Source organism: Etheostoma cragini, chromosome 6, assembly GCF_013103735.1.
Source record: "Etheostoma cragini isolate CJK2018 chromosome 6, CSU_Ecrag_1.0, whole genome shotgun sequence".
In the NCBI taxonomy this organism is placed as follows: Eukaryota; Metazoa; Chordata; class Actinopteri; order Perciformes; family Percidae; genus Etheostoma; species Etheostoma cragini.
The window spans coordinates 3,191,154-3,204,542 of NC_048412.1; the positions used below are offsets into that span (position 1 = coordinate 3,191,154).

A 13,389-nucleotide genomic window follows, 5' to 3' on the forward strand; every position below is an offset into this window, starting at 1 on the left:
TGTACTCAGTTTTATATTAGTTTTGGAAATTATTGGCGTTTAGAATGATAGAGACGTGTGGTGTAGCAGGACAAAAGATAAAGGGAGAGAGACAAATCGAGAGAGCAAAGGGGACGGTCTTGAATCCACAAGAAAGTAATTGGATAATGACAAGGGCAGTGACACAGTGATTGGTTGCCTTCTGTTGTAATGTGATTCCAGGAATCCAGCTTGAAATGAATTTTAAAGCTTCCAAGAAACACATTCTTCCATTATTTTGCTTTATGGCCCCACACCGGCTTGTGAAATTGTTTACAAAGATGTGCCAGAGGTTTCCAGACAGAACGATGCTTTTTGCCACTTATGAGCGGTGTGCTTTGCTTAAAACAATAACTCATGTTTACATAGGAGTGTTGATCTGGAAGCTGCAGTTCTCCACAATGATTTTACTTTGTAGCAAAAGAAAACGCATCACGCAGCCAGACTGCAGGCCATAAAGCAGCCCCCTCAAGCCCCCCCTTTGATTTGTGTAAATACACTGAGGAATGATTTGTTTTCTTACCATCTCTTTGTGATTATTTAATCTCTTTTGTGTGACTCCCTCCTTGTTATCCCGCTGTCTAATGATCTCAGAAGAGATTTACAGAGAATAAACATCCTCAGCAGGCCTCTTTGAAAAAAAAGAAGCAGGTGAACAGTAGTGGAGGACGGCTGTAGCAGTTGTAGGATGTAGCTTACATGGTAGCGGAGCAGGCTTGGTGTGGGCCCATAAAAGCTTTGCCTACATACAGTAAACAGCGCAATGGGACCGGTTGGAGGATTACAGAGGATTTGTCTTGCTTAGCCACAGGGACACAGCCGAGTGACCCGCCACCCCGTGTCTCCTTCCATCCTTTTCTGGAAGCATAGCAACAATCTACTCTGTTCTGTCTCCTCCCAGTCTACTTGGCCCAGGATGCATCATAGGGCCGGCCGTGTAACCCAAATCAGAGACTATGGTGGACGCACTCTTTGGATGTTGGTGTTTCATAAAGCAATGAAATCTGTTTCCTTTCTGGTTGGCGAGTGATAAATCTGTCCACTGCTCTGCTGTTTTTCACCTCTGCACCGGCCGCATTCTCATACATTTGCTAATTTAACTTTAATGACCGAACTTATTATTGGCGATAGCCGTCGGGGTAAATTAAGGGCATGTTCTGAGTACATTTCCCCCCTTTGCGACTGGAGTGATGTGACAGCCAGATGACATACATCACGAAACCCGCGTCACAAAACTTGATGGGAAGAAGGCGATGCTGTCAGCAAACTGAAATCTGATTTGGACCCATCACTTAAGCTGAGCGAACATTGCCTTTGGTTCTACTTTGGGACACTGCTTGAAAGCTAATTGAATCAAAGCGGGGGGGGGGGGTCGTTTTTGACTGATAACTCCACGGGCATTTGTCTCTGTCAGCCCAATATCACACAGTGAAGTGACTCAGCAGAGAGCGGCCCCCAACCCGCCTGTGAACATGTCTTTAACTCAAACTGACAGTGTTCTAGCTCCCGTACATACCTTGCCATGAGCTACTCTGCTGGAAAGCTGAGCTTTTTTTCTCCCACCGTTGTCATCATCATGTGCACATTGAATCCCCCGGAACACTCACAGACAGAAATAGATCAACCTAGGAAAGCAGAGGGTTATTTTGAGTAAAAACAGCGCACTGTGAAAGAGAGATTCTTGGCATAATGTAATCTCATGGGGCTGTGTACTTCTCTACTGGAATGATGTTATATTGTACAAGAAAGCAAAAGAAGAGAATCGTTCCCTTGGTGTGAGAAATGGCTTTGTTGCTAGGCCCTCGTGTCAATATCTCTCTAAGTGGTTCATTTTTTCGACACTTTCATTGCATGTGCGTCCTAATAGAGCTACAGTATAACCTATTTTTAAGTTATGCACAGACGATGGCATTTCACACGGCTTGAAAGTTGAAGTCGATTGAGGAAGATGTTCTGAGAGGGAACTTTCTAGGATTCTGTTTACTATACTGTAGCTTACAGCGTTAAATGGAACTTATTGAAGGTGGGAGACACCATTGTTGGGCTGAATTATAGTAATGGTCAGGGTGTCACAACTGATCGGACTGTCAGAACAGCCTCAGGTGTATGTTGTTATCCCAGCCTAACACCATTCTATCCCGTAACCAGTGTTACCCTTGGATCATTGCTTAAAAGCTCTGAAAAAGATAGTAGGTCAGTGTTGATTTAAGATTTTGTTTTGTAAGATTTTTTTTGGGGCATTTTCTTTAGGCCTTTAATGGACAGGACAGCTGAAGATGTGAAAGGGGAGAGAGAGGGGGAGTGACATGCAGCAAAGGGCCGCAGGCTGGATTCGAACCCGGGCCGGCTGCGTCGAGGAGTAAACCCCCATATATGGGCACCCACTCTACCCACTGAGCTATCTGGGTGCCTTTTTGTAAGATTTTTATGACTAAAATTCAGACCTTTTAAATACTTTTGCAGAGCCACATTTTCTTAATGAGGAATCAATGAAAGAATAGTTTGACATTTTTGCCATATTTGTTTTATGCCAAGAATCGGCTGTACCGATTCTGTACCCTAAACAGGAAGCTAGAGCCTGAAAAAATCTATCTACCTAAGTACAGTGGAAGTAGTTACAGCAAAAAAACTTCTTTTTTTTGCAATAAGCTTTAAGCTTATTGCTTTAATAAGCTCATCAGACAATGAGTGTTGATTTAGTCTGCGACGTTAGGTAGTCTTTTGCCTTTTTATGGGAGCCAGGTTCAACTTTCTTTCCCGCACAAATTGTTTAAAGGTTTTTGATGAATTTTCTTTTGGTACAGGAACATGCAAAATGGATTTTGGACTGTTTTCTGTAGTCACACTCATTGACACGATGCCCAATATCCAAAAGTTAAAACCCGAGCAAGAACAATCTTCACTGAGTTCTGTTGTTGGCCATGATGTTGTGGCCCTCCTCCCAACGGGGTTTGGGAAAAATTAGATTTTTCAGCTTGCTTCGTTAGTGGAGAAGAAGTTGGCTAAGGCTAACGCTAGTGATGCTCATGCTAAATATAAGCCTAGTCGGTCTCCCTTCTTGCTGCACATGCACATGACATACGTCACGACCAGACGTTAGCGATTGGTTATGGCAGATCCAGAGTGGCTCCGGGCAGATGCAATGGTTTTAAACTTCAACAAAGTATCCTCTTTCAAGGAAGTTAACACTTGTTAATGGAGAGTGTCCAGACTCTCTGGGCTAATGAAATGTACCAGAGTCTGGTATGACCAGGCTAATGGACCAGAGTCTGGTAGGACCAGGCTAAATCTTACCAGCATTATTTAAATCTCCTAACCGAGCGATTGTAATTTTGAATTTGAGCCAATGTCTCCGTTATGTCCCATAGTATTATAAAGAATTGTATGGCAATTTTTGCCAAGCCATTTGTTTTACAGTGAGCTTGTTTTACAAGCATGTCATTTTTACCTTGTTATCTTGTATTTAAATTCAAAATTCATCAAGGGACACGGTTCAAACAGTTTAATAAAACATAAAAGATAAACTAAACCAGCTTGAACTTGTATGCTGTTAAATGGAAATGGTAATTTAAGAAACATTTATGGTCTTCCATATTTTAACCTCATTGCAGTGGCATTCCCAGCAGCATAGATAATATTACTTGAAGCCTACTGTCTGTAAAAGATATAGCTGTTATGATTCATGCCAGAACGAGCCTCCTGTTGCTCTGTTAGATGGTGGAATATGAGGAAGTAAACTCAAGCAGTCTGATCCATTAACTTGCTTTAAAATCCTCTGTGTTGAAGTTATGTTACTTTATATTTAGTTAGTTTAGTTAGATAACCTTAAGATAGTGTCAAGACAATTAAAGCTATGTGATGATACTGAAAAAAAATGAACCTATTGTCTTTTTTTCTTTAAAGATAATTTTTGAAGCATTTAAGGCCTTTTCTTTGATAGGACAGTTTAGACATAAAGGGAGGAGAGATGGGGAGGGGGGGATTCAACTTTTCAATACAATTTTATTTATAGTATCAAATCATAACAAGTTATCTCAAAACACTTTACAGATAGAGTAGGTCTAGACTGCCCTCACAAATTACAAAGACCAAACAATTCCAAGAATTCCCCCAAGAGCAAGCATTTAGAGCGACAGGGGTGAGGGAAAACTCTCATTTAGGGAGAAACCTCGGACAGTCCCAGGCTCTTGGTGGGTGTCTGACGGTGCTGGTTGGGGGTGTGAGTGCAGGTAACTGCAGGGCGTAGCAAGTCACTGCAGGGCATAGCAGGGCACTTCAGGGTGTAGCGGGGCACTGCGCGACGTAGCAGGGCGTAGCAGGGCACGGGAGGGCGTAGCAGGGCTTAGCAGAGTTTGAGCAAGACCAAGATGCCATCCTAATCCAAGAAAAACTGCGGGGCAATAACACTTAAGGACTTTGGAGAATAAGCTCCCCAGGGCTAAGTTAGTAACAAGCATTTCAAGGACATGAATGCAGATAGATGGAAAGAGAGAGCAGCTTAGTGTGTCTTGAACTATAACAGTATAACTCAGAGCTGGTCCAAGGAAAACCTGAGCCACTTCTATAAGGGTTGGTAGTAGGGCTGCACACATTAATCAAATTTTAATCACGATCACGATTTTGACTTTCCACGATCAAATTTGCGTGATCGAGTGATTCTTTTTTTTAAAGCGTCATTCCATAGAACGCTCCGTTTTTTTTGCATAGCGCATCTACCGCTCCGTAAACCACTGTCTGCTCCTGTGACAGTCCGTTGTTCCCTGCATCGCGCAGCTTAGTTTCTAGATGTAGACAATCACACAGGACAGATCAACGGGGGGAAAACTCAACAGATAGCAGTCGGTTATACGTCGGTCTCAAGGTTTACCAGTTTACCAGTAAACACAACATTTTGTCCCGTCTGTGTTGTCACAGCAGTGACCAGTGCTAGTTGGTGCTAGTTATTGGTGTTAGCTGTTAGCACCTCTAGGTCGCACCTGTGCTAATGTCCTCGCATCCGCTTCAATGTTGTTAAATGGATATGGTTTAATTTTGCTTTAAATGCTGGACCCATTCATAACAATCAGCCGTCGCTCTGTGAGTACGTCCTTTGCACTCCCGTTCTCTCCCAAGCTCGTTTAATCAGTTATTGTTGAAAAAAATAAATAAATCCTACGCTATTTTATTTCAGATAGCTAATTTTCATTTACATGTGTTTCAGCTGTATGTCTATACAACATACAACTTCAACATAAGAAGAATGTAACATAATATGGATGTGAAAGCAGTTATAAACAGCCTATGGGACAATTAAATTTGTTTGGTTAAAATCAACAAATAATCGTGAGAATAGTCGTGATCACGATATTGATCAAAATGATTGTGATTATTATTTTGGCCATAATCGCGCAGCCCTAGTTGGTCGTGGAGCCCAACCAAAATATCGCCGGGCCGATATTTTTTACCAATATTAGCCCTTTACCAAACTTTTTGGTGGCCAATTTAAAAACAAACAAATATTAATAATATTAAACATTAAATAAATATTAATTCATCGAAGAATGTTTAAAACATCAAATCAAAACGATCATGGTCAACCATGTTGTGAGTGTTGGCGTTGTATATTATGTCCACCAGAGGGCGCTCTACAACGTCCCTGTTGGAAATGCTCTTTTTTAGTTTTTTCATTGTGTTTTTGTTTAAAGGATTTTAAGTTTCATATCTTAAGTTTGTATTTTTACTGAAGCTATACACCCTACCCTGATGGACTATGCTAGAATGACATGCAGCAAAGGGCCGCAGGTTGGAACCAAACTTATGGCCGCTGCAGAGAGGACTGAGCCTCTGTACATAGGACATGACAAGTGGCTGGCAAAATTTACACCGAGATCTTTCATTGCAAGCTAAACGCTCTCATCCAGGGCAACCCAACAATCCAACTGACCTCGAGCATATTGCCGAGTTCCTCCGGGAGACTTGGATAAGATGCCCCTGAGCAGATAACAACCACGCATCGTAACCATTAGCCCAACGCAAATATGAGAGACGAAAATAACCGAGGGGGTGTTTATTCGTTGCCAAGTAATTGACTGAGCATTTCCATAATGGTGTTGTGTTTCCTGCCGGACTAATGTGACCCCTATTAGTTCAGGAAACGTACTGCACTCAGCTCAGTGTGTGCGCCACCAGACACAGCCAAGGAAATGAATTGGCGAGAAAGGAGAGACGAGGGACTGGAGGGGGGGGGGGAGATGTAAACAATGGTGAGGTCCAGACAATGGGACAACCAGGGGAGAACAGAAGAGGAGATGATGAGTCATGTTACTGCAGCGAACCAGGCCCTGATTGAAATGCCACTGCAGCAACTGGACTACAGTATATTGGTTTTATATAGTTTTCCTTTGAATCATTGTACTAAACTGTAAGAAAAGACATGTCCTGTATTAAAGCTGCACCTTATATTTTTATACCTTCAAACGATTCAAAATGATTCCTATAAAGAATTGATTCTAATAAAGAAACAGTTCCACTGGAATCGTAACTTTTGAAATGATTCCAAGTTGGAACAAATGCCTAATCCTACATATCATGTGATTATATTAGTAAACTATTCCCTCTTTAAGTGTCAATACAGTAAACATACCTGACAACAGAAATTGATTTAGACGAAAGGGTATTGCCTACGTTATCTCAGCTGTTGAGTACCCTGAACTAAGTCTGGCCGGCTCTTATAGTCTTTAGACCGTTTCTGAGGCGTATTGGAAAAGAACCCGGCCGGCTTTGCTCTAACGTACTAGAGCTATACTGTTACGTGGCTGGTGTTTCTTCTTCATGGCTGTTACTGATTTAGCTGCATTCTGGGCCAGCTTATCCTACCTCTGATCAATACTCCACATCCCCTGTTCACACTTTGGATTTCATCCAGGAACCAGCAAAGCTGATATCGTTATATACCTTCTCATTTGTCATTCATAATCCCAGCATCAGGGAGAGTTGTATTGTAAATCTGAAACCATATAGATTTGAGAGTAGAGTTGACTCTATTTGCGTCAGCTTGGATAACATTTGGCCTGTTGTGTTTGCAGTTTTTTGTGTTATCAGTGCACCTGATACATGCTTAGCTCATCGTTGTTTTGTGTGAAATAGCCTCTGTCAGCCCTGACCTTAAAGCTATGCGTGTTTTGGGCCAATCAGCCCCCGTGTCATTGCTGTTTTATGGCCGGCAGCTCTCAGCAAAAGTGCAGACCCGATCACCGGCGATACTTGCTGTCCCTCTGTCTGTGTGAGGGATTCGCCTTGATCTATTACATGCTTGAATGCTGATAATGTTTGTCAGGATGCTCTGCACGCACAGAGACAATTAAGCTGAAACACAAGGCTGGCCTTAATGAAGCTCAACAGGAAAAACATCCTCAAACAAGGTTCTTTTGCCATAGAGATAGACGTAGACAAGGTCCATTCATGTCAGGTGGAACCACAGAGCTCCTCTGGTGCATTGTTGTGGTGTGGGTGTATGCACTGATGACAATGCAGACAAAGCATACAAATAAGCTAACAATGAATGTATGATGAATGAAAGTTGACTATGATTTACTGACACACTTGCAACTAGATGCTACACTCTGCATATTAGACTAGTGCACTTAGTTCCATGCAGACCTGCCTTTTATGTAACATCCCAATTTCACAGCCAATTTGAGTCATTTCTTCGGATTTTGTGGTTCCTTTTTTTTTAAGTGCTTTTCCCACAATTCTGTTATATTTAAACATGATAATTCTTCCATTTAGAACATAGTTTTGAGGACTACATAGACCATTTCAATTCACATTTATGGAATTAAATATTTTTACATTACATTTACATTTCAGGTCTGAAAAATAGGTAAGAAGAAGCAATATGCTAGTCTGATTCCTACTCATATTCTATACTAATCAATTCAATCGAGTTTGATTTAAAGGGTCAAATCTTAACAGGAGTTCTTTCAGGACACTTGACAACTTCCTTTCTACAGGCAGAAACCTCAGACCCTGGGCTGGATGAATGACAGTACATTGCCAAGACAAGGCTGATCTCCTGCTGTCTGTTTGTCAAAATGTCTTCGCTACGGGAAACAATGACAACAACCTCCGTTACTGTATTGTGTCAGCAGTTAACTTCATTTCATATTTTCTCGTTTTCACCAAAACAAAATGCTTTCCCGAGAGCCGCCGTCGCTGCGTTGGGAGTTTAGATCCGCCAAAGTTAATTGTGATTGGTTTAAAGAAATGTAAACAACACAGTTTTTTCCTCCTATCCTAGAATGCATCTGTGGCATAGCCAGACATTATCAAGTCTATAAACATGATGTTCCACTTCCGCCGGATGTCCCTCATTTAGCCATTTAGGGTAAATCCAGACAGCTAGCTAGACTATCTTTCCAATCTTGTATTTCTGTTGCATGACTACACGTTCCACTAAAACAAGTTCTTTCCCAAGGCTATTTTGCAGCGGCGCCGTTCTTCCAGCTGGAGCTTAGCCCCGCCCAAGACGATTGTAATAAGTTTAAAGAAATGCCAATAAATCAGAGCACTGTTACTCCCATCCTGGAACGCTGCATGGACTCGCCAGACCTTCCACAGCGCTGTGTAGGAAGGTCTGGCAATGCGAGACTAATACTTATCTAATCCATCAATATATACAGTAAAGTCCATGACCCACTTACTGCCCCAGTATCCATCCCCACAACTAAACCCCTGTATTCATCCTCTTCATGCATAATCAACAACACTACTTAGTATTGAGTGAAAAAGAGATTTAAAAAATATATTAAGTAATATTGTCACAATGGTGTTTTACATTGTCTCATTTCTTCTTTTTAGAGATTTATTTTTGGGCTTTTCCCTTTATTTTAGAGTGACAGTGGATAGACAGGATAGGTGGGAGAGAGATGGAGGATGACACTCAGCAGAGGGCCGCGGGTCAGATTTGAGCCTGGGCCGCTGTTAAGGGCTCAGCCTATGTGGGGCACACGCTTTAACTGGGTGAGCTAAAGGCTGCCCCCCAAAATCCCGGAATTTCAAGGCACATCTCTTTAAAAATGCATTGGTAGTGTGGCCCGGATGTCCAACCTGGTTTACCATCTTTATTGATCTTTTTTTGTATTATGCACAATGGTTGTAGGGTGCTTTTGTAGGTGTTGCACCGTACCCCCACATAGGAATTAATATATTTAAGTGTAAAATATATGAGTGAACAATACAAAGTGTACAATGCTGTATGATCCAGAATGTGTCTTGTTTTCACAGAACGACAATGCGCCAACTTTGCTCACACTTATCTTACGAGATTTCCAGCAGATATCACAAATTTATTTTCAAAAACTCTAATTTCAGTTATCTAAAACTCATTCTAAATATGAAATGGAGCCATACCACATCTGCTAAATGACAGATTAAAGGCATTTAAAATGAGGAATGAAATTGTATGAGCTTTATGTGACTGAGTTAAAGAAATAAACAATAGTCTGTTTACTGTAAATCTTGGTATGGTTGCATAAAACGAAACCAAGTTGCAAGATTGGTTACGCGGAAAACCTGAGTGTGCTGCACATAGCATACTCTACTACCTTTTTTAACAATTGAAAAACTAGAAAAAATATGCAAAAAGGATTAATAAATGTGATCAGTGGAATTTAAAACCCCAAATGTTGGGATCACCAATGTCATTAGATTCATCTTCTGGCAACCATGGAAAGCTGCACAACATTTCAAGGCAATCCCTCCAAAAGTTGAGATGTATCAGTTTTGAAAATCTTTTTACACTTAAAGCATTAAAGCAGTACACCACTTTTAAACAGGTTGTGTTTTTATGTGCATTTCCTGCCAGTGAGACAGCAGGGGGCCGGTAATGAGATGAGAAATACCTCGTCGTAAAGGGCGGCAGGTAGATGCACTGACAGCCAATTATTATAAAGTATTTCATTTGATTATCGCAAACTATTTATCTAATCTATGTGGAGATTCATAGCCCAGGGAGTACAGAGAGACAATTTAAAAGAGTGCCATCATTCCCTTTTCCATTGCTTTTGAAAATGTGACTCATCCTTCCATTTGTCACCGTGTTTCAGGGTGTAAAAATGACTACAGTGAGTGCTTTACCAAACCCAGCACTCCCCTTAGAAGAAGAATAACAAACCCTTAAGCTTTCAGTGGTCTATACTGAACCAAGACAAAAACTGAAAATACATCTAGACCTTTGGGAACGTGGACCTTTGGGAACCATATGTTGGCATCATATACTTGCCAGTGGGTTGGAAGTAAGCACAAACCAATTCATTTCTTATCTAAGCAATATAGTGTAAAAGTGAAATTAAGAAAGAGGAGCAAGAAGAGGAGCAGTAAGAGTAGCCATCTTGCAATAATGTGTAAACACTCCCAATTTGGAATAAAGGGAGGTTTTTCTCATTCTGCCAGCATTGAGTGAATGCAGCATTTTTTTTGTTTGATTAATGTGAAGCCACCCTCAGTGGCATTTGAAACAGGTGAGAAACTGTTGACAACAGCTTTGACCAGCTTTGAGGTTTTGATAAATAATCACCAATAATGTGGAAACAAAGGACTAAGTCTGGTAAAACATTACTTTACAATATCCCAAAGTTAAGACAATATCTAGCCTCATATGTTGATGTTGATGTACTAGTGATATATTGTCCAGCCTTAAAAGTTACATTTATGTGGCTACTTGTCTGTGAAGTTATCAGCGGTAAATCATTGAAGCCACAAAGTTGGCTGCTGCACGGCCTTAGATTACTTATACAAGTGAGCACATCCGCTGTTTTCATGTCACCTGAATGAATTATCAGATGTTCCCATTGGTGCACTACGTTGTAAACATTTCCTCCTGCTTATTCAGCTCTCCTCTGCTCCTTGCCAGTGTGTAGTAAAGAGAAAACCCTCTCCAGGTGTTATAAACCAGACAATGTCTACATGCATATATATGTATTAGGTGCGCCTAACTGATAGAGGAGGAAAGGAGGTAGATGAGGCCGAGCTGGCGTTTTAATCACCCCATTCTCCTTCCCTTACCCTCCCTCTGGCCCTCCACTCATCTCATTACAGGCAGGAGAGGGTGAGAAGTGAGGCCTGCATGGACCTTGGCATTAATTATTGAACCCTATCTTTTTTTACTCCCGCTCCTCCTCCACAGTCTCTGCTAGGTATAGCACAGACATCTACAGAGACCCAGTTTGGGGATTTAACCATTCAGAGACGGAGCTACTTAATGGCCTGCATGTGACATGTTTGCCTGCACAAGCAGTAGGAAAAGCATTTTAATTGTGCCTCGTTGTTTCAGTTGAGCTTTGGTGCTAATTAATTCCACTCTGTTTTTAAATCGGCGCTCTATAGCAAATAATTATCAAAGCTGACGGTTGACTGCATGCATTGTGCTTGTGTTTGCCATGTTGGCGGGGTTATGCTCTGCTCATTGCTAGGTCTGTGCACAAAGCTTCAGTGGCAGCGGCGTTTGGGAAACATTTCCGACCCCACCTGAAGGCGGCTTTATTTCACGTAAAAAGAGGGAAAGAAAAGAGATGAAGCGACTGCTTTGTTGTTGCAGGAAACTTTTTGTCACACAATTTTTGCCAGCTCAGCCAGCGCCTCACTGCATTGTAAATATCCACGGCCACAACGTCTTTACCTTTTTATCAACTCGCCTGACAACGACAACTGGCTGCGACACGGTCACCACAACTACAACTAACCCTAACCCTAACATCAGCTTCTAGCAGACATTTACTTAGCAGCTTAATCCCTACGATATAGCAAAGTGAATTTCATCCTGCGTGCATGTTTAAAAAAATCCAAAAATTGAAAATTAAATACCTACCCATTGAATGAATATTTGAATATTTGGATCAAGGCCTTCTCGTTATCTCCTGCCCGGTCGATTTGAATGGCTCAGTTGGAAGCCAGCTAATGGAGGTTGTTGAGGCCATTGTGGCCAAGGCATTCAGACAACTTGAAGGCAACCTGACTGTGATGCTGTAAATCTCACTGTAATCTCCCTCTGTCCCCTGTCCCTGTCTTTTTCTTTTTGCTTTGTACGTATGTGCGTGTGCCTCTGTCTCTGTGTGTGTGTACGTGCATGCGTGTGCGTGCTTCCTGCAGGTTTGAAAAGTCAACATCGAACCTCGACCTCCCAAAGCCTCTGAGCACGGGGAAGAAGGCGCTGCCAAGATGTTCAGCACCAAAAGGTCAGCACAGTGTCACTTTTGATCTATTCTTATCCACTCAAAATAAAAGCCCGGCAGAAATCTCTGAGCGTTTTAACACGGCTTCTCCTCATAATAGCTGACATTTTATGGTCAGCTGTGGTCCACAGATGACTTTGCATTTAAAAAGACATTGATGTGCAGGAAGGTTATTGTTGATTTCAGGTCAAACCACTAAAAATAGAATTCCCCTCCATTGTTTTTTTTTTAGTATGAAGTCTGTGAATTATTTATCGGATTTCTAAATGGGTAGGCCTCAGAGAACCCTTTCTAAACTAAAGTATAAATACTCTCACACAGCCTTTGTAGGAAGATTAAGAAACCCAGTTCACAGTCCTCCTTGGCTGTGTGTACATTCTGTATTTTTTATGTGACTCATGTTAGCGCGCAGTCCGCATAAATCATCCATCAGTCTGGCACTTCTGGTTATTGACTGCAAGGTAGAAGTGGTCACACTGCTTAGCCAGTATGTGTGAGGTGAATCAAAGCAAAATCATTTGGGTTGCTTCTTTTTTAATTTTGTTTTAATCCTAGCTGAAAGAGTTCAGTTTGGGTTTGGTTTATTTAAATTATTATTTTTTTTTTTTTAAGGGTCTTTAGTACTGGATACATTACTAAGAACATCCCATTTATTTTTTTGTTGAAAACACAAATCAAATTTCTCTTGTATAACCAACCCCATCAATTCTAACACATCAGTACATTTTGAATCAATAAGGTAATAATGTGCATGCATATTACATAATCTTGATTACCTAGGGAGGTCTTGTTCAAAAATTGCACACTGCTTCCTTGTAGTTTTTCAACTGATAATTTTAAATTAGTTGGTTAAATTCATATGTGGACGACCCAAACTAGGAATGAATAATCACTTAAAAAAAATATATATATATATAATTTATTTAGATATCTTTTGAAAATGCACACATTGTTATTAGAAACATTTGTTTTACATGTAGATGAGATTTCAAATATTGTTTATATTATAATAATATTTATCAAGTTTTGTTTTACTACAATCTGGTGAGAAAGTACAGTATATGTAAGTGCAGCATATCAGTGTTCCCTCTCGAATTAGTTTCAGCTGTGGTGGCAGGGGTAGAGGGGTTGTTGAACATCAACAATTAACATTACTTGACAG

The 13,389-nt window shown here is 41.0% G+C and overlaps 1 protein-coding gene across 2 annotated transcripts in view; it reads left to right on the forward strand.

Moving 5' to 3' along the window:
• Positions 1-13,389, forward strand: part of oxr1a (oxidation resistance 1a) — a 189,276-nt gene that overhangs the window by 6,220 nt on the left and 169,667 nt on the right. For both annotated transcript variants that reach the window (XM_034874031.1, XM_034874035.1), the window contains exon 2: positions 12,145-12,230. In XM_034874031.1, coding sequence (XP_034729922.1) covers positions 12,214-12,230 — 17 coding nt within the window. In that variant the 5' untranslated portion in view covers positions 12,145-12,213. The remainder of the gene's footprint in view (positions 1-12,144; positions 12,231-13,389) is intronic.